This window comes from Trichoplusia ni, chromosome 3, assembly GCF_003590095.1.
Source record: "Trichoplusia ni isolate ovarian cell line Hi5 chromosome 3, tn1, whole genome shotgun sequence".
Lineage (NCBI taxonomy): Eukaryota > Metazoa > Arthropoda > Insecta > Lepidoptera > Noctuidae > Trichoplusia > Trichoplusia ni.
Window position 1 is genome coordinate 12806565 of NC_039480.1, and position 26365 is coordinate 12832929.

General features: G+C 33.8%; 4 protein-coding genes across 6 annotated transcripts; 2 read left to right on the forward strand and 2 right to left on the reverse strand.

Annotated features, from left to right (window-relative positions):
• Positions 1-1209: 1209 nt before the first annotated feature.
• Positions 1210-9950, forward strand: LOC113491975 (eukaryotic peptide chain release factor GTP-binding subunit ERF3A). 2 transcript variants are annotated; one of them, XM_026869215.1, is made up of 12 exons: positions 1210-2163; positions 3295-3650; positions 4331-4436; positions 4527-4673; positions 4756-4901; positions 5077-5231; positions 5433-5550; positions 5718-5921; positions 6094-6252; positions 6796-6900; positions 7541-7709; positions 7825-9950. In XM_026869215.1, exons 1-12 carry the CDS (start codon positions 1920-1922, stop codon positions 7866-7868), a joined length of 1953 nt encoding a protein of 650 aa, XP_026725016.1. In that variant the 5' UTR covers positions 1210-1919; the 3' UTR covers positions 7869-9950. The 2 variants fall into 2 exon arrangements, with proteins under 2 accessions (XP_026725016.1, XP_026725017.1); XM_026869216.1 differs by lacking the exon at positions 1210-2163 and adding an exon at positions 2192-2493.
• A 1355-nt stretch (positions 9951-11305) lies between these two features.
• LOC113491980 (DCN1-like protein 3) lies at positions 11306-13348 on the reverse strand. 2 transcript variants are annotated; one of them, XM_026869223.1, is made up of 3 exons: positions 13013-13348; positions 12711-12936; positions 11306-12442 (listed from the first exon to the last, which is right to left on the reverse strand). In XM_026869223.1, exons 2-3 carry the CDS (start codon positions 12784-12786, stop codon positions 11733-11735), a joined length of 786 nt encoding a protein of 261 aa, XP_026725024.1. In that variant the 5' UTR covers positions 12787-12936; positions 13013-13348; the 3' UTR covers positions 11306-11732. The 2 variants fall into 2 exon arrangements, with proteins under 2 accessions (XP_026725024.1, XP_026725023.1); XM_026869222.1 differs by having other exon boundaries at positions 11306-12622; positions 13013-13334.
• Positions 13349-13832: 484 nt separating this feature from the next.
• Positions 13833-15662, forward strand: LOC113491983. The gene is made up of 3 exons (XM_026869228.1): positions 13833-14250; positions 14338-14553; positions 14821-15662. Exons 1-3 carry the CDS (start codon positions 13962-13964, stop codon positions 14949-14951), a joined length of 636 nt encoding a protein of 211 aa, XP_026725029.1. The 5' UTR covers positions 13833-13961; the 3' UTR covers positions 14952-15662.
• An 87-nt stretch (positions 15663-15749) lies between these two features.
• On the reverse strand, positions 15750-26042 carry LOC113491977 (lysophospholipid acyltransferase 1). The gene is made up of 10 exons (XM_026869218.1): positions 25577-26042; positions 22247-22386; positions 21478-21555; positions 21244-21335; positions 20912-21159; positions 20533-20662; positions 20013-20233; positions 19079-19279; positions 17195-17346; positions 15750-16834 (listed from the first exon to the last, which is right to left on the reverse strand). Exons 1-10 carry the CDS (start codon positions 25652-25654, stop codon positions 16636-16638), a joined length of 1539 nt encoding a protein of 512 aa, XP_026725019.1. The 5' UTR covers positions 25655-26042; the 3' UTR covers positions 15750-16635.
• Positions 26043-26365: the final 323 nt, after the last annotated feature.

A 26365-nucleotide genomic window follows, 5' to 3' on the forward strand; every position in this document is an offset into this window, starting at 1 on the left:
AGAAGCGATGATTAGACTAGACTACATGTAGTGCACTACAAATTGGTGTCCTACAAGTTGGAGTTAGGGCGTTCTGTTTACACTGGCCAATGTAGGATGCCTAAGTTGGATTCTACCTAGGATGTAGGACGGTCGGGACCCGTCAATCTCCGATATGTAGTATCCTACATGCCTAACTATGATTACACTTGTCCTTACGCAGGAAACTACATGAGGTTATGCACTACATGTAGTCTAGTCTAATCCCCGCTAGAAACATTTCAGATTCCAGAAGTAGGCATGACATAAAAGTATCACTTAACGGCGTAACCTCATGGTCGCTTGTCGCTCGCGATCTGATCAAGCGACCCCATTTTTTAAATTTCCCGCGTCTCGAAAAAGCGACAAAATATGGTCGCAGGAAAGGTAGCGACAAAGCTGAAAATGTTGAGCTACGGCCTTTGTAGTCGGTCGTTTGCAGCGACAAATCTGGTCATGTGATATGTAGCGATCGGCTCAAAATGTTGAACTTTGTCGCTGGGGAAAAAAGGTCATAGGTAATTAATACACTATAGAATAGAGAAAAGAAAAGAAAAAAAATAAGCGGTCGAAACAAGTCGATGTAAATTACATAAAAGTGGTGCTGCAAACGGTCCCTAAATTAATTCCCGTAAATAATGGAATCGGACAAGGTAATTATATTATAAAAAAAAAAAAATACTTTAAAACATTTCATGAAATATTAGTAAAGTATGGACACAATGTACGTTTAAACCATAATTTTGTTTCTTCATTGTACAGTTTTATGAAGTTTAAAATGTACCTATGTAACTTTTAAAAAATCACACTTGTTTCTACTTATTAGTCAGTTCACAATTAGATTAAAAATGTTTTGTTTTTCGGGAAATTTAAAATGGGGTCGCTCGACCAGATTGTCGCGGCAAACGAGCGACGATCGACTCCATGAAGCAGCGACTTTTCGAGTTGCAGGAAATTTAAAAATGGGGTCACGTGATCATATTTGTCGCTGGAAAGGAGCGACCAGCGACTCCATGAGACCGCGCCAGGTATCGAGCGACGAGCGACTGCATGAAGCAGCGACTTTTCGGGTCGCGGGAAATTTAACAATGGGGTCACGTGATCGGATTTTTCGCTGTAAACGAGCGACGAGCGATTGCGAGCGGTTACGCCTTTAAACTGCATACAGCTTTTTCTGAACATTACGATATTTTTATTCATAAAATTTTAATTGCACACTAAAAATGTAGATATAAAATATGTTAACTTTCCTCTTTTGCATTAAAATATAATAAGGGTTGCAATTATTTCATTTATATATATTTGCTTTGACGAAATTAGCAAAACAATCGTGATCATCTGCGTTATCCCATGAATTCGTTACTTTTATTTAATAGTTAATCCATATGACATAATTAATTTGAATATCAATTAATATAATTTTAAAAGATTTTGCTGAAGTTTACTAAAAATCTTGAATTCGTCAAATATCAAAACGTCATTAAATAGCAAACGCTTTAGTCGATTTTCACTATGACCAGTCCATAGTCTAAAAGTCTACAACTCTTGTTATTGTTAATGGCAATTAAATAGTATATTTTTCATGGCAGCATTTAACCGGAAGTTAGTCATGAAATGTATTAATTAAACACAGTATTTAAAATGAAATAGGCTTGTTTCAGAGTATCATAGAATTGTCCTAGAAAAATAAGAAAGAAAAAAATATATAACATTCTTATTAAGGATAAGATTTTAAAATAAAGTATACTGTGATTGTTTCTTCACATATTTGGCAAATTGCCATGAACTTCCGGTACAAGATAAAGACACACGCGGATCTATTGAGAAAAGAACGCGAATATTCATAAATTTAACTGGAAAAGAAAGACTTATTTAATAAATTTACACTGTCTGTATTTAATATGTCCAATAACGGTGCTCCAGACTCTTGGGAAAGTCAAGCCGATGTCATAAGTGAACAAGGTGCAAAAGATTCAGACGATGTGTCTGCAAAATTTTCCACGTTGAATGTAAATGCCGTGGAGTTCGTGCCTTCTTTTTGTAAACCAGATGGTTCTGAGGCTTCCGACAAATCTGAAACCCCCACTACACCTCAAAAATCCGAAAGTGGTTCCACAAATTCCGCCGGGAGTCCTGTCTTAAATGGTAAGTCAGATGTCTTGTCATATTTATCTGCAGTGAAGCTTTGATTATTCAAATTTGTCAGTATTCAATATCATTACATTACAATTCGGATACATTCACTTTATCGAAATACCAATACACAAACTGAAAACCAAACGGCCACTAAAGCGGAACATACGTTCGATGACTTTATTTTTTTTTCTGAATCCAGTTCTAACGGGTTATTTCTCGACACGCGGCGCGCGACATTATATGTGTATACCTTAAAATCGGTATTTCATAACTTTCTTTTGGTGATATATCAGTGTTAAACTACAAAATTAGCCAATTTTAAAGGAATTATGGTAAAAGGTGTGTATAAAAATGTTATCAGCAATTAAGTTAATAAAACAAGTTAGTTCTCTGTCAAATATTTAAACCTCACTTGCATATGGATTGGTTGCTCACATCATTAACGTTATTCTAAGTTAAATTAATTTGAAATAAACATATGAACGTTGTTATTTTACTGTTTACGATTATTTTCAATAACTTGTGCATACTTATAAGCTTTTCAGTCACTTTGGCGAAAATACAAATCATCTGTTCCATACATCGTTGATCTTACTATGTGGCGTGCCACTTGCCGAATTGAGGTTTTTCTTTAGTTTTCGACGATTTTATTGTATTTTACTGTGAATAAGTTGAATATAAACGATTAGTGCATAATCATGCAGCCTGTAATGCAAACTGAATTAGGTAATATTTGACGATTACGAGTGAAATAAGTAAACCTACAATTTAATTTATTTTTTTGCTTTAATGAACTAATTACGGTATCTGAGTGTAATAAAAGTGGTTAATGTTACAAATTTTGCAAGTTTCATTAGTGGTTTAGCCAAAGTGAGGTTATTAATGTACTTGATGTTTAAGTTGAGGTTATAACTCATTGTTATAAGAATACCTTTAGTCTTAAGCCGATTGTCATCATTAGTATTAATTATATTTCAACTGTTTTCTTATAATTTCCATTAAGGACCGTATGTTTATGTGGTTGCAATATTGAGCCTAGTGTTGTGTCAACATTATTTTTATACAACTCTGAGGTGTGATTATACATTCCTTGTCCCACAAGAAGAAGGAATATGTTTAAAGACATCGTTTTCGAAATAGGTTGTGGTGATGGAGGTGGAGAAAGTGGTGATGGGCGGGCAGCTTCTGCCTCGCCTCGGGTAGAGGAGCCGCCTCCCGTGCCGCCCGCCGCCGGCACGCCCGCATCCGGTACCCCTGCCGTAGGCACGCCGGCCGCCGGCAGCCCGGCCTCGGGCACGCCAGCACACGGCACTCCCGCTGCCGGCACACCCACCGCCGGCACGCCCGATGCTCCCTCACCCGCTGCCACCACTGCCACTTTGCCTGTACCATCCGATGTATCCCCCACTGCTGACAGCTGGGAAGCTGAAGCTGACGATGCCTTGCTGACCCCTGAAGAAAACAACGAACAGGAAGATGAGGAAATTGAACAACAGGTATGTGTTTAGCAATTCTATAGATATGAAAGACAAATTGTTTAGCAATAACACTATTTTATGCCCATTTGGGCGAATTGAATGTAAGAAAAAGGTTACTGTTTGTTGTTTCTTGAAGTTTTCTACCTTGCCATTCAGAATTTTATCAATATTTTTAAATGTTATAATGGTGAAAGTCCAAAAGACCTGTTTACTTTCATATTGTAATATTGGCAGGGATGACATAGTTAATTTATGATTTTTACAGTATTCTGTCAAGATAGGTTGCTAGGTGACAACTGATACATATTTTCCACAACATAGGACCCTAAAGTCAAGATTTGATTTAGCATGACTGAACTAGAACAGCTGTTACTGTATGCATTTGTCCCTGTAAAAAACAACCAAATGTCAACTTTAAAATCTTAAAACTTCCATTTCATTAACACTTCAGACATTACTCATGCCATGTTTACTCAAGTCATGTTTGTTCATGATACTCATATCATTAGAAAATATTTGAGTGGAATTTTAGAATTTTTAATCATGAATATCCTGTTTTGAATTCTGACAATTGTATGTTTTTTCCCCTATAAGGGCAATCATATATATTTTTTTTAAATTGTGGAATAATAATATAACATAAGTTATGCAGGACAAGGTCTTTTTCTAATTTAACAATTTTGTTTACTTTTTAACAGGAGGATGGTGAGACAACAAAGAAAATTCCCAAGAAAAAGCCACCTCGTGTAGAAGACACTTGTAGCAAAAAGGAACACGTAAATGTTGTATTCATAGGACATGTAGGTGGGTAAACCAATTGTGTGATCTCATATGAATATGGTTACCAATGTTGTAATAAATTAACAATTATCAATGCTCTTGCTCTTATTTCAGATGCTGGAAAGTCTACTATTGGTGGTCAAATTATGTCTCTGACCGGCATGGTAGACAAAAGAACATTGGAAAAATATGAGAGAGAGGCACGAGAAAAGTCTAGGGAGTCCTGGTACTTGTCATGGGCACTTGACACAAATCAAGAAGGTATGTAAAGTAAATATCAAGAGTAACAGTAATGACCTAACAGTTTGGTGTGCAAATGTAAATGAAATCTTTTTTTTTTAAGAACGTGATAAGGGCAAAACTGTTGAAGTTGGTAGAGCATACTTTGAGACTGACAAGAAGCATTTTACAATACTGGATGCTCCTGGCCATAAGAGCTTTGTACCAAACATGATTGGTGGAGCTGCACAGGCAGACTTAGCCGTCCTGGTAAGTACTCTATTCACTAGTCAATATACAACATTAAAGTCATAAAGCTCACTTCAACTCTAAACTTGTTGGTTTGTTAATCATGTCTTATAGGTATGAAAATTGCAGTTGGCCATAGATATTTTAGGAGGTTTTATGAAGGTATCAAAATTTATGTTTGTCTTTCTTCACACAGGTCATTTCAGCACGTAAAGGTGAATTCGAGACTGGCTTTGACAGAGGGGGTCAAACTCGGGAGCATGCTATGTTGGCCAAAACTGCCGGTGTGAAACATTTAGTTGCACTTGTCAACAAAATGGACGATCCAACAGTTAACTGGGATGAAAAAAGGTAACTTAATACAATATTGTGTCCCTGACCTACACCTGATTAAACAAGTAAGATATTTTGCTGGAGTATAAACAGCTACGCAGTCAATATGTTAATGTGCAGTTATTTTAGACTGCTCTCTGCAAGATTTATTCTTTTATGATTAGTGTAGGTTTTTATTATAAGCATCCAGAAATATAATAGTATGATTATTTTTTTCAGATACAATGAATGTCGAGACAAGATTATGCCTTATCTTAAGAAGTTGGGTTTTAATCCAGCGAAAGATTTGTCTTTCTTACCTGTATCCGGCCAAACTGGACAAGGTCTTCTTCAAAGAGTGAGTACCTTAGTAAATAAAGCTACATATTTTAACCTCAATCTGCACGATTTTCTTAGTTGTACCAAATTGATGGTCACATTGATATTAATTAATGTCTTAAAACATTTTTTAACATGTAGGATAAGTTCATTACAAACCAATTATAAATAATTAATTTTTAATAGGTAACTGAAGAAATCTGTCCTTGGTATCGTGGTCCATCATTCATTCAACTCATTGATGAGCTGCCCTCATTGAACCGCAAGATGGATGGCCCATTCATCATGCCCGTCGTCGATAAATATAAAGACATGGGTACTGTACTCATGGGAAAAGTCGAAGCTGGTGTTACCCGTAAGGGCAGCACGCTATTCCTTATGCCTAATAGGGTAAGTCATAACTTCATTCAGTAATTACTTTAGTGTAAAAGAAACAGTGCCATATTGTCTTTAACATACAACATTTCACGTCATGATGACGTGACTTGATTGACGTCATTCTTTTACTGTTGTATAGATAAGTAAATAATGAGTTTTAAAACAACCTCTGTTGCAAATATAGGTACAAGTAACTGTAGATCAGTTATGGTCGGACGACATCGAAGTAACATCTATTGGTCCTGGCGAAAACGTGAAAGTCAAGCTCAAAGGAATTGAAGAGGAAGATGTATCCCCTGGTTTTGTCCTCTGTGACACGGCCGAACCTATCACCACTGGAAGGGTAATTATGTTTTTTAAATATAGACAAAGAGATTAAATCACTTTGCACAAACAAAAATTTTTCACATACATATGCCTACATTATTAGTGTTTTGCAATAGCTATAGTTTAAAGCTTTTTATCGCTAGCCTTCAATTTTTCTCGTGTAGGTACACTATTTTTGTAAAGCTGCCTAATCCGTTGAAGATAATCTCAGATGTATAGAGGTACAGATGAAAAAACCTACAAAATTGTCTGCCCATTGATCTATTTGATGTTTATTTTATGATTTTTAATTTATTTTGTAATAATCAAGACACAGAGAGTTATAGATTTATGCTATCACTATTTTGTAGGTGAATAAATCCTTAATGAACTTTTAGAAATAAATACAACAGTGAAAACTTGAAAACCATAACTGCAAGTGCATTGTAAGAATTCCTACTTTAACCCTTTTTATTCTCATAAAAAACAAAGACATATACTGTGAAAAATTAAATTATTAAGTTCTGATCTTTTCACTGTTGTAGTAAGAAGCATATAATCAATTTGTCATTATTTTCAGGTGTTCGACGCTCAAGTTGTGATCCTTGAACACAAGTCCATTATCTGTGCGGGTTACTCAGCAGTAATGCACATACATTGTGCAGCTGAAGAAGTCACTGTAAAGGTATGTTTCTATAAGTTGTTTCCTGTGTCACATGCGCAGCGCGACAGGCCGCCAGGCGAACTTCGACATGCGCGTATAGTCGTTAGTCTATGCCACGCCTCGCGGCGCGAGCAAAGCGTCGAGCCGCATGACGCCAATCGAGCGTTGAAGTAAAAATAATAATACCAGCCATATGTCGCATTGCTGAACACAGGTCTTTTCCCATGTAGGGAAGATCTGAGCATTTGGTCACCACTCTAGCTCACTATGGTTGGCGATTTCAGATTCCAATATTTTGATATAAAATTATACTTAAAACTTACTACTCAGAGTCAGTATGCCTGTAAAAGATTTTTTTATTTAAAACAGTCCGATTTTAATAGCTTGTTTATTAAATAAACAAACATGGGTACAACTCCACCAAGTTGAGAAGCATTTGTTGTTGTGTCAAATAATCTCTTTTGTTTGTTAAATTAATCCTTGGTGGATTTATGTTTTATTAATTGTTTGCCAGCAGTATTTAAATTGTTATTACTTTGTCTCTGACATCCTTGCCTATTTCATTTTAATTATAATAACAAAGTTTAAATTGTTTAATAAATCAATACTCAACTTATTTTTGAACTGGCAATTTAATAAACATCGTATTATATTGTTACAGGCGCTTATCTGTTTGGTGGACAAGAAGACTGGTGAAAAGTCGAAGACGCGGCCGCGTTTTGTTAAACAGGATCAAGTGGCTATCATGAGGATAGAATGCGCGGGGATTATTTGTTTAGAACCATTCAAGAAGTTTGCTCAAATGGGCAGATTCACATTAAGAGACGAGAGTAAGTATAGGCTACTTATTTATAGAATCTTGACACATCCTGTCACCTATAAGTGTTTATGCTGTTACAAACTGTTTAATACGACTCTGTTTTAATATTATTTTATTTCTTCCAGATAAAACGATTGCGATTGGTAAAGTCCTGAAGGTGATCGAGTAATTTGGCACTACAATTTGTAATTTAGCTAGGATAGGCCTTTCCAAAACCTATATCAACAGAGAATGCATGTAATATGTAATCCTGAATTTTGGGATCTGTATCCTGTGAGAGCTCGAGTGAATTGCTTTATCATGATCACCAAAAATACATTTCCCAATTTCTCAATATCATAGAACAGCTAGGCTTTATATAAGAATACTTACAGTCACAGCCTTATAAGCGACACATACTGAAATCCTCACGATGCTCTTACGTGTTTACAGTTACTTATCATTCAAGTGATATTTTGCTTTCATGTTTAAGCTCGTAACTTATGTGAACTATTATGTTGATGTTGTTTGCTACCAATGTAAATATTACGTTGGTCGACTTCGTTTGGTCTCACGGCCATATATTTTATTTAATATCCATAATTTAAAGAAATGTATTATTCGTCCATTCTTGTTGAGCATCGCGTAGAATTTGAGTATTCAGACGCGTGAACAACGTTTGTAAGTTTACTACGAATCGCTATTATATATTTTTTTCTGTGAAAAGCCGCAATTGTTTTACTGTAACACTTCTATTGTCATAAAGCGCGATGTGGTTTTCGATGGATAAGGCTCTCATGTAAATTGTTGGCATGATCATCCACTTAGGGTCAGTAAGGGTAGTGGACACTCATAAATGTTCTTATTATTTTAAATACAGATTTTTTTAATCGAACAAAAGTCGCTTCTTCACTACTCGACACTTTCACTAAGGTGCACTAAATGTGGTGATCACACTGACACATATTTATACTAGTGATAAAAATATTTTCACATATGGATATAATGGTTATTATAATACTGTTTCCTATTTTAAAACAAAATTATGTTTTATTTTAATAGTCTGCTATAATTACAACACTGTTAAAGATTTTCTTTTTCAGAGTAAACTGAACATTTTATTTGTGTATAACATCATTGATTTGGCTCGTTTCTGTTTTAATGTTACTTATTATAATCTTGCAATATTGTTTTATCTAATTATGATAATAGATTATAATTTATTGCCTTAGTGGTTGGTACAAGGGCGAAATAAAGGAAATATTTTCGTCGTAATGCAGCAATTATTATATACTGTAACTAAAGCAGTTGTGATGTCTCCCAACATGAAGTGTAATATTTATTAAAATTTAAAGCATATAGACAACGTTATAGTATATACATATATATATATATTAGAACAATTGGTACCGGACTTATCCTAAATAACGATATACGCGGAAGACTTATCAATATTTGGAAAGCCCATAATTTTTACTCATACATAAAGTATTAATGTAGGAACATAATGAGAGTACTTATGGAAAGATGTAAAGAGGCTCGCCTCACCTCAGAATCGTTATGATAATGTATATTATGAATTTATAAATTGTCAGCTTTTTTAATATAATCAGATTTACATCTAGGGGGCGATTGTATAATGTCAATATTTTGTGTATATCAGTGGACAAGGCGTGAGGCGCACGTAGCCCTCGGTTGAGGCCGTGTGAGCCCTTGTGGCGATCCGCTTTTCAGTAGACGGTAGAGAAGTGCGGCCCAGCGGCCCGGCGCGGCCATGTCCGCCTCACGCGCGCCTCGACACCGAGCGAGCACTGGCAGGCTGCGACTATATTATTTTGTTTAAAATAAAATTTTATTAATACCATTGTACTTATCTTTTTAACAACACCTGTTCATGAAATATTAATTCTATGATTTCACTCAACGCAGTAACCTGTATCTTAACTTGCACACTTACAAGTGTAAGTAGATGTAAGTTTTAATGTCAAAAACTTAGTTATTATCAAATAGGGTTGGTGTTTCTGAAATAGCAAAATTTCGGACAGCGCTTCTATAATAAGTACCATTTTATCTGTGCCTTTTAAGTAATTAGTACACATCAGGTATTTGCATATTACACAAACATGCCATAGTCTTAATTGAACATATTTGGCATGTCAATTATGTCCCAGAACAAGCAATAAATAAAACAATTTATATTTCTCTGCGTGTTATGTTATGTAATTAATATATTTTTGTATATCAGTTTGATTACAGATCATGTTATACTGGTCATGATGTCTATTTTGATTGCATTTTCCCCTTTAAGCGCAATCCTTCTTCCGTCCCTTTGTGCTAGGTGTTTTCCACGTCGGCTTCACGATTGTAAATTGTGGTTCTCTAAAACTACGTTACGAATTCAATGTAAATGTAACAATAGTAGTTATCTACTTGGTTTTCCTCCAGAGATCGTGGTATCGTGGTAAGTAAATACCAGTACCACAGTCATTGGGCGTTACTGTTTAATTCCGAGTAATTAGGTAGCACACATGTTTTTTTTTTCTAGAAAATGTTACCCAATTAAGATAGTAGGATAAAGTTTTTTTTTTTAAGAGGAAGTATTTTCATTTCTTTAAGAAGTCTTAAAGCCCGAGCTGGTAAAATTCTATATAGGCTTTATTTTAAACCCAGAAACGGTAAACTGACACAATTCTTGAAATAGAACCCCGCATATATTGTGACGTAAGTATGTTGTGGTTCACCTATATTTATTTTAACAAAAAAAAGCACAATCGTTGCCTGCGCTTTACATTTTTTTAATAAATTTCTGTTGTTTGGTCTATAAACCGAGGAGGAATAAAGCTAAACGTTTTCGATTTATAATCTTCTAGTTAAGTCGTCAATCAATGGCAATACCTGACCAGCCAATAAAATCATAGATTATTTAGATGCAATCTAAACTTACGCAACATCCGTTCTTTTACTCACCTTTTAAAATAGTATAATAGTCCTAGGAACGGCAAGAGGTAGCTAAAGCTGTTTATTATTTAAATACAAGGCTCATTGGTTTATATGCCAAAAGCTCACAAAGACGTTGGTTATTGCTGCAAGGAATGTCTACGTATCATTCCAGCATGTTAGCTTATGAATTATTATTACTATTTTGATAATATTATAAAAAATAAATAAAAGTAAATCCTGAAAACAATTTTTTTTCATCTCGTCAACAACTGGCATCGCCACCGGGCACCAATAATAACCATTTCTCTGTGAAAGTATGTTAAAACTGTTATCTCGTAAGATAGGTTGTTTAGACAAATTAAAACACGATCCCAAAAAAGCTTTGTTTTACAACAAAACTTATTACCAAGAAATTGATAAAGTGAGTAGATCTCAAAAGATAACATCGCGACCTTTATAGGGTGCACATTATTGCAGTACATTATTGAAATCTAAAAACCACTAAACTGCTCAGCGGTTCTCTATTATTTACGACGAGTATTTAAAAAATAAACCTTCCTCTTAAATCTCTATCTATTAAAAATCAGAATCACTACTTAAGGACATACAGACCTAGACAGTGGGAGCGACTTAGTTTTATAATACGTAATGATAAGGTAAAGCTTAGGATTAAATAAAACTTCTTTGTCATCATTATTCTATTATTTTCCAGGCAATATTCAGTTTGTGCAAGATTTAGACTCCAAGTAGCAATGCAAAAAAGGTTAAATAAAATATACAACATTTAAGAAATAAGGTACCTTTGATGCAACTAAGAACAATATTTACATAATTTTGTCTAATTCCATTACTGGAATGTTAAATAATTTTAAAAAATAAACCTAAAGATAAACTGTTATAAAATATAATAGTACTTTATGTACATTTAAAATCTCACATTATGTACCTACACTACCTACGCAATTTTGTTCAGTACGTAGTTCTAAATAAAACATTCATTTACCTTATTCACACTTAACTTCACCAGAGATACAAGACTAACATCATTGAACATTAATTATCAAATTATCAGTCTCAATATCTTAATTAAGTACCTAAAATTTGGCAATGGACATTAATCCTGCGTGCTGATATCATTCTTCTTGACATTTTGATTCATCTGATCATTCTCATATTCCACAAAGTCATCAAAGAGACTGGGCCACGCCTCCGTGTCATCATAACTGCTGAGATCATCCCCAATAAACTCACAGAAGTTTAAAAACATGTACCAAGTATCTTTTGGAATGCCTCTGATGTGGGGGTTCTTTTCTAAATATAATAACCACCTGTCCAATATAGGAGGATCATTGTTGGTGAAGACTAGACGCCACAATACAATTGCTATATCTGTTGGCAGTATTCTCTGGCCAGTACTCACATCTAAGCCAAATTTAAATGTAAATCTGTATAAATCTTTAAAGTGCTCAGTATCTCTTTTCAATTCACTAGTTATTTCATTTAATTTACTATGTATGCCTTTAATTGAATCTGTCTTCATATTCCTCAAGCCCTGTATAAATTCTGATTTTGTAAACCTACACATTTGACTAGCATTCAATTTCCAAGCCAAAACCAAAACTTTAAAATCATCAGGGTTTAACTGCAGATCATTGCAGAGGTTCTCTATGCCTTCTGCTAATATTGCTTCTTCTAATGAGTCTTTGTATTGATCAAACAGCTGGTTGATTTTGGATTCAGATACACGGGAGTCATTTGCACCTAATGAAGACATAGTCCGGGGTATGGATGGCAACTTCTGGTAGAATGGTTTGGGTAACCTCTCTGTAACAATATTTGTTTTCTGTGTACTGAGTAACTCAACAGGACTTTGATCACTTGACAGTGAGCTGGATATTTGAGAAGTACTTGTGGTCCTGAAATTGCTATTGCTATTTTGGTTGTCATGAAGAAGCGGTTGTTGTTGAGGGTAAACTGAAACAGGTACTGCAATTTCTGTCATCTCTGAAATAGGGAAAATTCAGGTATGTTACGACAAGTGACAACAAAGGCTTATACAGTTTTAAATATTTTATAATTTTATATCACTTACCATCTTTTTTTCTGTGAGGTGAAGTAGTAACATCAGCATTAGCTTGATTTTTGAAACAGCTGAGACAATGGCCCATTGGACAAACTCTGCTCGAATTTCTTCAAAGTCATAAAACTCTTAGTAAGCACACAAACAGACTTTACCAGTTTTTCATCATAAATGCAATAAAACATAATGATTAAAAACCGTTCGTTGATATGTCTCCTTTAGATTTTTCAGAGAAAACCTTAAACAACAATTAAGAATGAAATTTTTACAACAAACATTTCTTTTTGTTAAAATCTACCCATTGATTTGCTTACCAGAAATTCATATCATTTCCTTTAACAACAACTGTAATCAAACACATATGAAATAATTTGACCTCAGAAGGATTAACTTTTGCATGCCATCTCAGCTTGCTTATTATTTGAGCTTTATATCTAGAATAGTTTTAATTAAATTAAATTTCTCGTTTATATCAAATACATTTTCTAATCACGATCTTCTTTGACATTTCATTCTCTCAGATAAGGATTAGGATGTTGCTCGAGTATAAACATAAGAAGTTGTTGTAATGGAAATAGTCGATGTTACTATTTCACTTAGTCTGCATTAACAGCAATATTCATAAAAAAATCCTTTATTAAATTGGTTCATTTATTTTAACTAGTACTTTGGTCAAATTGGAATTTGGAAATTTGTTTTATAGTTATATATTTCCTCATCCACATGTAAAACTACATACTATAAGATAGTTAGGCTAGTTAGGTTGGTTGCTGCAATTTCCATGGAAAATATGACATTTTTGGATTTAGTGTTTCAGTACTTGCACTATTTATAGAAAGTATTAACTGTTTTTTTTACTAATGTTTCGTTTACCTTAGAAAGTATAAAGAGTCAAATCAGTCTAGATTGATGCCATGTCCCATTTCGAATATATCGAATGACCTCACAATGCAATTATATCCTTTAAGTACTTACTCTATGAATTACCCTCAAAGAACTGATTTGAAATTGGTAGGTGGTAACTTTGGTGGTAACCAATCAAATAAATATTTTCTGTTTTTAGATTTCATTCAACACGAAAAGCCATTTACGTATTCTGTTACATACTTTACATTAAATTTATAGTCTGTGTGCCAACGGTTAATTTAAAAGTTTAAATAATCAGTCGTGCTGCTGTTGTTGTTGTTGATTATATTTATTATTCTAAAACATTAAGTTATTGATTTCTTACTAACCGTGCCAATATTATTCATAGTTTACAAAATGAGTATTATAGAAAAAAATTGGGATATTAAGTTTAACTTAGATGAAATAGAAGAAAATAGTTATAGAGAATTCGAGGACAAAGTGAAGAGTTTGCATGAACAGATTATTAGTCATATAGAAAATGGTTTCAAAGTGCAGAAGGGTATTTATAACGGAAACTTTGCACAAAATCATGACGATGAGCTCAAAAGTTTGATAGAACAAAACAAACAGCTCAGACATAACATTGATACCAAAGCTGAAGAATTATCACAACAGAAGATTCAATATGAGAACTACAAGAAAGGTATGAACGCATTCTTGCTTTTTATATCTCAAATGTAGTTTAAAATATTCCTTTTTTTATTTACTAAGCATTACATTCATGTTACAGACCAAAAGCTGCTATCTCAAGAAATAAAAGAAACACATGAAGCATTTTTAATGGCGAAGAAATACTACAAGAAGTTTTTGAAAATGTATTATACAATAGAAACAAAGTCTAATGAGTCCCATACAATATTTGTGCAGTTTTTTACTGAATCTAAAAAGGAATCTGAAAATTACTCTGTCCGTTTGTCACGGGACACTAAAACAGGATCCTATAAATGTGAGTCACTGTTGCAAACATACAGTCAGCAATAGAAGTGGTTAAACACAATGAGAATTACAATTATCTGAATATTTTTGTATGTTTTACTATACTTTATGTATGGTGTCCAGTCTGTCTATACAATATTGATACCTGATAGTCAATGTTACTGCTTGAAATTGACTCTCATTGTGTTAGTGACTTCTGATGCTGTCTGTACCAAAGCCTTAACCAATATATTGTTTTGTCCACAATTTTTTTTTTAATGTTGCAATTTTGTTTCAGTATTAAGTGTAACACCAAAGCTGCATATATTCAACGAGCTACAGCAAACACTACAAGAAACAAATGATGTTCCTGGGGCACTCTGTAGTATTAGACAAGCATTCTTGGCTATCAAGACGAATAAGAAGTAACACTTGATCTGAAAAATTGAAGTATCTTATAATTTATGTGTAAGGGTGTTACTTACACCCACAAATACTAGAATGTAGTAACAGTTTATTTTAAAAAAATATGTAAATGGGTACATTAATTTCTTTTATTATATTTTAAATGAACTTAGAGGGTTGAATGAGTAAGGTGAACAAGTAAATACAATACTCTAAAGATATATTTTTTATTAACCATATAAAATACATTAAATATAAAATTAATTTGTAACAAAAATAAATACAATTCCATGTTGAGGTATTACACAAGTGTCACAACATCTCACATAGATGTGACACCATGATTTTAGATTTCAATATGTTTTGTGCAACTCTGGACTTACATCATTCAGCATTATGTACTAAATGCTGTGTGTCAGTGATTAGTTTTGGCCCACTCAAATTCATAATACTAGATATTAAATCTAAATGCATGCAAAAGCACACATTAACATGCTGTTATAAACTATTCCAACTTGACCTAAAGTTAAATACCTAGAAATTCTTTGTTCACTTATTTTTCTATAATTAGTAGTTAAGAATATTTTCCAAGAGACATTATTGCCAACTTACTATGGCATATATTTGCCATAATGTAATAAAATAAACCGATAATATTTCTAGTTAAAATGAAACAATTTTGTAAGATCCCGTCTATCACAACACATAGTTTGTACATAAATAATTTTAATCAGACCTTACTGGCTTTTTAATTCGTAAATGCATTAATTCCAAAGCTTACTATAGGATGTAAATAGGTTCCAAAGCCTGCATAACTTCTATACCAACAGCACTAACCAGCATAAATAACAATATAATAAGAATAAAATTTGATATAAGATTTATCTGTAAGTATTCGAAGTATTCATATTATTTTTATTTGGAGTAACAGTAGACTAGCCACAAATCGGCCGCGTAACAATGTTAGGAAACTAGTCGGGCGATACACATAGTATCGCCCGACTAATTCGTAAGTTAATCGTCAAATAAAGTATTAATAATAAAAGTCCACATTTATAGTTTTTTAAAAACATTATTGTAAGATCTCGTTTTCCAAATAATGCTATTTTTATTATAGTTCCACAGTTTGTAACAATTCAAAGGTAATTTTGCTTTAAACTAACAATTTAACTTTAAAATTTTCGAGTTTTGAAAAGTATATTGGTAATGTTTGTTACATATTAACCTAGTGGGTAAACATAACGGCGGTATGTAGCGGTAATATCAATTCACAGACAAAGCCGCTTAAGTAATATTTAAACTATATAAATCTCTACTGAAAATAATTAACAAAATAGTAAAATAAATCCTACACTTCTGTTCTAACATAAAAGCATCCTATCAGCTAAGTTTAGTCAAAAAGTACCAGTTAACTAATACTGTACGAAATCAATACAAAATAAGCATTGTGACATGTTTTAAAGTATTCGTATAAGTTAACAAAACATTGTTGGAAAAAAATTATAATATAATTAAAAAATCGAAGAGAACCGCCTCAATTCTGAGATAAACCTAACAGGAAGTAGCTGCTTACTTATTAAAAATAAACATGAGCTGTTACAGATTCGAGTTCCAACAGTTATAAACCAATTTCTCCATGAACTTTTTGTACATAATAAAACAGTAAAGTTGTGGTGTTCCATAGAATAAACCTTTAATGTTGATGTTCTTATGACATTTTCAGTTTACCATTGAATTCCTGCGGCACATCTCGGTTTGTTACGGTCACTTCTGTTGTATTAGAAACTGAAGTCTTGTGCTGAATTTCTAGAACATGAGATGACACCTTTCGGACGGTCGAGTGCTTGGTCTTCTCAGGTATTAGCATAGCACCTAATGCGATGAAGTGAAGAGAGTAGTAAAATTTTCTGAAAATAACAAGGCATATTATCAGTTGTTACATGAGACAAATTATTAGAAGTTACTTTGCAGTGAGCTTATAGGTAGGGAACTTTTATAGAAGACACAAAAAAAATTGCGTAATGTGGAAATGGAGATATTGGTAACGCTCGCGTTGGCCTGTTAGGTACAGGTATACTACGAGAATGCGTTCGACCGCCATGTATACACTCTCGCTTGGTCCCTTTCTATGCCCCTTTCCCCAGGACAGTTGGACGTTTAACGCAACAGTGCTTTAAAACCCGGTTCATGGTAGCGTCAAAGTTTCACTTCAAAACTTTTATCGTGCTACAAATCTATAAAATAAATGGTCTAAAAAAGATACAAACCCATAGAAGGCGAGGCTAGGAGCGAGATGAAGGAGAACAAATGGCACTGTGGCGTAAGTCATCGCGACCCGTGTGGTGATGAACGTCAGCGAGTCGTAGAACAGCTTCTTCGGTGGGCTGTCCAGAAACAGGGGGCGGATCGCGAATCTTATCTGTAATACAATAACACGATTTAATCAGTAACGTCAGCAAGTTCCTATTTTTGCAATTAGCCTGGTCGCAACTCGCAGGCTATGACTGTTTCACCGGACTATAAGAATAGTCCTCACACAAGTTGATCCAGAAAACCCGATATTCCGCCTTTTGCGTCCAGCCCGACTCTGCCTTTTCAAGGTAACTTGGTTCGGTAGATATATTTTTATTTATTCGTTCGACATGGCACTACGATTAAGCATGTAATTAAACATTTAGAAACATTATTCATGAAACAAATGAGTATTTGTAAAATACATGAATTTATTCTGTAATTACATGTTAAATAGGCATTGAAACTGAATCAGGTAGATATTATCTTTCCAGGTTCATCAGTGACAAAAAACCGTTATCTAATCAGTCTAACTAAATAAGTGCAGGTCTTAAGGTCAAGGCTGTCATGTCGTATTCTCATCTAATTTATTCGATTCGACGCTACGTCGATACTTATTTTGATTATATAGGTAGGTACCTACATAAAAAAGGTGAACAATCTTAGGTGATAAACAAACACACATTAAATAAATATAAATGACTGTTAAGTGGTATATTTGATTCGGTAATCTTTATTGTTAATTTACATTGGATTTTAGTCCCGTTTTTTTAACTGAGTTTTACTCTTTAGACTAAAACGAAAACAATCTTGGTGTGTCACCAAGATTGTTTACCTTTTTTAAGTACCAAACCAAATGGAGTAGGTTGTGAGACCCGCCATTGTTAATACCACATGAGAGCTATTTGTGATATCTATCCGACCGTAACGTATTATTCTTATCATCTTATGAATAATTAAAATTTATAAGCATAATCAAACTGTTGGTAATTAAGATTGTATGGTTTATGGTGGGAAATAGAAGACTTTGGCCGAATGCAAGAGCGATACTTTGCTAAGTGATGTTATATTATAAAATATTTTTTTGTCTCTACATTTTCTTTGAGATTAACTGAAATAATTCATTTTTTTATGACGATAGTAACGTCCGCTACACGCTGCGCGGAATATTCTGCCACTCATCCCTTTTGATGAATGAATTGGTTACAGCGCGCCGCATCGCCTCATGTTCATTGTTATGCAATTGTAGTCGGATCGCGCCACTACGCCAAATGGTTCATCAAATTTTGCGATACGAATGATTACATATGTATAGTGTTCGCTGTTGGCTTATATTCTGTAATCTAAACTAGGTTAGGCTAGAAGGAATTATATTGAACCGGTTCTCAATAAATGAACATTAAGGCTAGAGGTAGTCTGTAAAATAATTTCCGCATTTTCCTTGGCAACAGGGATCGGAAACCAGTTAGTGGTCTACCTATACTAGTTTGGGATGCCTCTTAGACTCTCTGGGAGCTGATGAAAAAGTGGTAACTAGGTCATAGCACCAAAACATCAAAATCAGGGCCCCAATTCTGCAAAGTACAATGGTGGATGAATGGAAATAGGACTAAAATGACACTATTCGTATAACGATTCTTCCAACACATAATTGAAAATTTAGTACGGAGCAGATCCCTCACGGACAATATAATTAATTTTCAATTATTGTGTTGGCAAAATGCTTAAAAGAATAGGAAAAGTTTAAAATTCAATCCAATTGCAGTTCATCCATCGGCCATTGTAAATAGCAGAATCCAGGCCCAGGTCACCTGCATCACTTTGGGGGGAAGAAGTGAATTCGGGTAAAGGTGTTTTACCTTTCTAGCAGCAATGGTGAAGATGCCACCGGCGAAGAAAGTGAGGTAGTATCCGGGGTGGAAGCCGTGCCAGACGGCGGAGAGCGCGTACACGCGGGAGGTGCGCCACGCCGCGCCGCCGCGCTCGTACGCCACGTCGCGGAGCCACGCGTTCGTGTTCTTGTTCCAACTGGCCACGGCTAAGCGAAAGTTTTGTGCGAACTGAAAATAGTACCAGGTTTAATAATATCCGTATATTTTTCCAATTCGATGTCAAACTGGAGAAAAGACAGACAATAAGACACAAATACGACTTTAAAAAACGAGAAGCTTGCTAAGCTTTTTCTGTGAAAGTGTACTGAAAAAAAAAGGTCACATGCAGAAGTATGGACAACAAAGCTTTAGTATTACAATACCGTGTTTAACTTTTGTGCATTGAACCCTAAAACGCGGTGTATTTAAAACCTTTGAACAGCGGGTGTCAATCGATGAATAATGTAAATCTATTATTATGCTGGCAAAAGTAAGTTTTAGAAGTATTGAAAAGGAAATTATACAAGATTATACGAACGTTATATGGAAATTAAGGAACGTTCAATTAATTATAAACATTAAAATACTTCGCTGTATATTTTATAAGCGATACAATACCTAGGCAGGAACATAAGAAGACCAAACAGAATATAAAGACAACTGTTTTTAAATGCTGTAGCATCATCAATAAAAAGTTATAGGGATAAGGCAGTTATATGGTTATACATGGGTCAGGGTGTGACAGTGAATGCATATACGATCTGGACCTCTGACTTGTTATTAATAGAATTAACGCGTGAGCGGAACCTGCTACAGCCTTTCCAATTCATTAAGCATATCGAGTCAGACTAACGACTCATAACACAACCATACAAACTCGGAAGGCCTACATATTATCTAAATAAAGTCAAAATATAATTACCTCAAAACCAAATATATCGATGTTGGACATTTTGTCCCATTTAGGAGTACCGTCTTTGTCGTAACCGTTGAATCCCATGCCGCAGTTGTTGCAAATTGCCTCGGAGAGAAGCCAAGCGTGGTAGTACTTGCAACGTACGACTAAGGTGGACAGGTATGCGTACCACAGCAGATACAACGCTGACCATGACCGGGAGACCTCTGATGCTGGATCTGTCAGTTCTAGGGATTAAAAACTTCATGTTAATAATAGACTCCGACATCGCGACACGGAGAAAAGACGAAAAAATTTGGGAAGCGATTCGATTTTAGGATAACTGGTTTTTATGACATTTGGTATTCCATATCTACGTTTGTTAAGGTGTCTAAGTAAGTAAGTACCTGCTTACTTATATTCTAAGGTGTGTTTGATCAGAACAACAATACAGAGTATGAGTCTATTTATTTCTTGTATGGTAGAAAATTTGCACGTTTAATTTAGATAAAGCTCTCAATGCAGAATAAAAAATCGAAGTAATCACCTTCTAAAACAGTCAGTGGGTATTTCTTGGCTAAAGTCAAATATAATAAAGCTGCGGCCAGAGAGCCGGCGACTTTATAAAGCACGGCTCGCCTCGGAGACGGTTCCTTGGCACTTGTAGTCTTCTCATCCTGTATGATAAACATAATTTGATTAAATTGTATCGAGGATTTTTTTCAGTACTTTCATGACGATTTATCAGCTTAGCTACTAAATGAGGTACCTAGTAGGTATATGAAAACATAAATAGTTATTAAGCAGAAAATTAAATTTATCTAAAAGGACTAGGTACTTGACATTATCTTGATTGTATTTAGTACGTAGAAAGGTAGGTGATGTATGAACTTCAAGGAAACAGCTATTATAAGTAGGACAATTACCTCGTCCACTCGAGCACCTTCAATAAACTTAATATAGTCGGAATAGAATACTACTGGGCCACACATCAACGTTTGGAATGCTAAAGTGAATGCGAAGTACTCCAAAGGTGACGGAATCTTCTCCAGTTTAGACAATTCTCTATCGACAGAATTACTCGTACATTTAGAACTGCTCGCTTTTCCAGTTAAATTATCCTGCAGTGAGTAAGCTAATGACGTCACCCTTTGAGTTATCACCATTAACGGACCTGAAAAGTACTTGCGATGAGTAAGATAACAACTGTGCCGTACTAATTAATGAAATCAGGCCTCCGTGCAATGTTTTCGTGTACCTGTTATATCCAACGTGTAGTCAGCAGTATGATATATTTGACGATGCAAATGAAGACATGATAAATAAATCATAGAAGCTGCTAAAATAACGCTGCAAAAAATACATTACAAATGTACGTCGTTAATTTATGATTAACAGAACTGTTATCCAAGCAATTTTAATGATATAAAGCGCGTCTTATTTTGTTTAAAATAATGTGAAGCTTTAAATATGCTTATTGGTTGACACTTACTTTCCCATTATTCTATGTGGAACACTCTTAAGTAGGGTGTATGTTAACATAGGCAGCACCGATAAATGTATAGCTTGTCTGTAAATAAAATATTTTTTCTTAATTTCGATTTAAACACAAGAATAACAAAAAATATGATGTACGGTTACATCAGTAACTTGACAATTGACTTGTTTAGTGTGCCAGCGAATGAAAATGAAATCCTTAACTCCATTCTAGAGACACACCTAGCCTAGTTAAGCGTAAGCTCTTCCTTTTTATGTCTTTTTAGAGGTTTTTTTTTGGTAATCCAAGGAGCAACCCTGGTGGGTGATAAAAATTTAATAAAAGGTTTACTAGTTATCGAAGTGCCTATACAAATTCAATATTATCTTTATTACCGCACATTATTGATATTTAATTCAAAACATAGCTCAGAGAATAAAATACAGCTTCAGCAGGATTCTGATATTGGTCTTATTGACTTTTTTGATAATTTCTGATCTGCACTGCATCATTGAAATAGCCCATTTAAATGCGTACTATATATTTTTGTAATTTTATAGAAATTGCTTCTTGGATAACCGCTAAGTGTTGATGGGGAGGGTCAGACAAAATCATCAGCGTCTCGTCCGCAATCAGTCTTTTTCTTTATCTATGTGGCGACGCTTCTGTACTTTTCCGGGAGATATTTGTCAAACAGCCTTTGCATCTACGACGCATCCGCGTCTTATTTTGTTTGTCCCGCTCTTTAAAAGACATGCAACATAATAAATCTAAAATGGTTTACCTTCCAAAACAAAAATAGCCCATCGTTAAACCTATAACAAGGCACACGCTATGTCGGAATTCGGGCGAAGCAAATCTTAACGGTTTTCGAAACAATCTTGCCAGGCATAGTGCAGCTACTTGTGCTATCAAAAAATTTACCTAATGAGGAAAAAAAAACCTAATGAATAACGTGCGACACGAGTGAAAAAAAACAATATTTTTTGCATAAGCAATAAACTTTACCTACTACGTACAATGAATAATGTGATATTGAAATCTAGATTGCTTTCTAACTACGAATATAGGTAACACAACAAAGGCTGAAAATATGTTCACTGGAATTGTATAAATTTGCATTGGTAATAAAAACATTGACCCGTGTACGTAAATAAATATCGTTGGCATCATATCCATTACAACAGTCATGAAAGACAAATTTCAAATTCCGATCTACCCAGACATAATATTATAACTCTTTTCAACAAAAAGATATAATAGATATAATAGATAGAATAGGACTAATGTTTAGTTCCAAGAACAAGGTAAATACGTTTTATAAAATACGAACACAATAAGACAATTAAGTTACAGCGCTTCGATATCTACAAAGTTTATAGCTGAAATTATAAGATTACCGCCAGTATTGCGATAAGAGAGAATCTTTCGGTTATCTTTGGGTTAACAATAATCTCGAGCAGTGAACTTAAAAATAACAAAGTCTTGGTCAGTTATCGCTCCCGATATTAAATAAACATTATGACGTAAATCAAACATCGAGGCCAATATTCGAGGTCGGTTAAGTGATATAATCGAGTGGGTATGACTATGACAGCCAATTAGGTAGTAGGCACCTGTTTTTTTCTTCTTCTTTTTTCATAAATTTAAGGCACTATTAATTTTCTTAATGTAGGCGTTTCTTATTTCAACACCTCACAATAAATTCAAATCTTTGAAGAAATATTGTGAAATAAAACCACGTGTATGTGGGTATTCCAGTTTCATGATTTCACATTTACGATATTTTCTCTTTAATGGCAAACTCGCTGGCACGTGACCACTTCGTTGGGTGATATTTTTGGAGTTAACATATATATTATGTACCTATAGCATAGGAATGATGTGGTCTAATAGAAAAATAATTTCGGTTCAGTAAATCGTGATATTAACTGAAGCTAAACCGTCAAAAACTTTACCTCTTTATAATATTTTACTAGGTATATGTAATATATATTATATTATGTATATTACATATACCTATAGTACACTTTGGTACATACCTTTTTGACATTCATCCTTAACTTTATCATCGAGTAAATTTATCGATGATTTTCCATCGTAATTTATTACGTTTTTATGAATCATCGTTCTTATACACTTAAATGATAGAACTATAAAATTAACCATGAAACATTGTTTACAAGCTGCATTATTCAAACTACCAATTATCAAACAGATTCTTTAATTTAGTTATTTTTAAACTTTTGTTAGTAGGTATCTTGCGAGTCCTTACGTTTATGTACAAGAATTCATTATGGGAAAGCTGATATGAATATAATATACGTAAGTAGGTACGAATTTGTATCTTATAACTTATATTTAGACATTACCAAGACGAAGGAAAACAACGTGATAAAACCAGGATAACTATGATGTCACCTCGTACTGAGTAGTGTAGTGTAGCGATCAATGCTTATTCTTTCTCCTTTCAAGAAGTTGCCATTGTGACGAAATGGCACAGTTAGAGCCTATTTATGGAAATTTAGTATTTTAAAAGTACAGACTGGACTAACTTCGGCCTACTCCGATGACGAATATCCTTTTTTTGTTTTTCTTTTTAATTTTATTACATCAGAGTCTATTTGTGATGTTCGTTATTCGTTTATTCAAAAATAAATACTCTTCTTACATTTAACATCGAAGCTGTTTTATTTTATGGTTTCTTTAAAGTATTTGTTCTATATGCGGCTGTGAATTCAAGTTTGTATTCGATCGCCGCGCAACTTTCTCTAATATTTTTTTCGGTCACATTACGTATTACATACGTGATGTTTTTTCTCATTCAGAGAAAAATTGAGATATCTGCATCCGAAACGCTTTAATGCAAAAAGTGAAGTAGCCGGCAGAATAAAAACTATTGGAACTGTGCTAAAATTACTATCACTAATTATTTTTTCATTTCGGTAATGTAGATAGACACGAATTTTTTGTTTTAAAAAGCACTGAGATTTTTCAAAGATCTGTAGATACTTTCCGTTGACACGCGTGATTTTTTCCGCGAGTAAAATAAATTTGCTACGAAAAACATATGTAGAAAGTTTTTATGATCAACAAATTATGATTTGAGAGATTTTCTCTTTTTTTTCTATGGGAAACTATGGCCATGCTAAGGCATAATAAGTAACTTGTGTTTGCAGGTCTAAAATACACATGTATATACCATTGTAATGGTTGGATCGTGGTTTTTATAACTTACTCTTGGTTTAATCATGTTAGTTTATTACATAACTTCAATAATAATTTTTAATAAATTGAAAAATCACAAGATTCATGAAGACATTAAATTGTGCAACATACTTTTATGAGAGGGATGGAGTGGCCCAAGGTTATGTACTTTGACCTTTAAATTTTATATATTTTTCAAGGTAGGTACTAATACTGAGAGCCATAAAATTGTACCATAAAATACTTAAAAACAAACTTGCTTCAGGTTTGAAACATTTTATGTAAAGAATGAATCTGCTATTAGATATGTCTTACAATACAACAGATAAATTCAAACTATTGATTAATAAATTCATTATCTTAGTTGGTAATTACAAATATTAATGGTGGTGCTTAACTCATTTAGATGGTTTAGACCTTGGTGACTTTAAAACTAGCCCGTCACTCCCTATAATACTTCTAAAGTTGTTATGATAAACATTAGTTGTAGACACTTGTAGTGAATCATACAATTTATTTATAAACATATAATAATGTTTTTAATAGAAACATCTATCAGATAATTTATTGTTGTTATAAGAGATAATATATTATGACAAAATATTGTAAGCCTTTGTTGTGCACATTGCCAAGCCGTATTTCTTAGAAAGTTTCAGAGTTCAAACGTTTCATTAAGGAATCATAATCTTGAATGATGCACAAACTATATTCCTAGTAGCAAATAGCAATACATTTGCTACCAACATTATCAATCAAACCATAATAATATTTATGCTATTCAATATTCTAAACAATATCACTTGCATGAAGCATACTTTCCTTCACTTATAAAGGCTAGTATAGACAATTATAAACTATAATATAACAACAATTATTTATGAAATAAAGAAATAATCGAAATACTTACAAGATCCAATGGAAGGCCAATTCTGCTTGACAAAAACAAGAATATTTTACTGCCGTCGTAGTAATCATAATACGTCATTGTAATTTCGATGTGTATACTGTAATTATTGTTAGAATAAATAGTTATTACTTCCACTATTTATTTGAAGCATCTAATTCCATACCCCTGACAGAAAACTCCTTTGCTTGTATGTAACAGTAATTTATTTCTTGAACCTGAAACACTTTATGGCTTTATTGTTTGCCAGTTAACTCAACACCAATGTATCACTCTTTTATTGAATAGAGCTTTATATGACTCGCTTCGAATTACAACTACGTAACTATATTCGATATAGTATCAATATTCACGTCGTCTTCATACTACTATGAAGTTTATAAGACGATAGCAGCGTATTTTCATTTTATAAACTTGTGTCAATTAAAAATTAAGTACGTCACTCGTTACAGTTGACACTTGTCTGACAGCAATAACAACAATGCGAAAGTTGAGGCAAACGAAAGTCGATGCCCTACAAAATAAAGATAAAGAAAAGTAGATGTGGGTTGGTAGGTAGGTCATGATAATATAACTTTATTCTCTGTATTGATAAAATGCCCCATAACACACAATAGAGTTTCTCCCGTAAACCGTAAAAATAGCTATGTTTTTAAAAATTTTAATAAAACTCTTGTCCCAAACAACGTAATTCACAAATTCAATCATAATTTGGAATCGTGATGAACTTTTCCTTTTCTAGATTTTCAGGCTTATTATGTTTTTAGTTGCATATAGTCTGTGACATTTTTT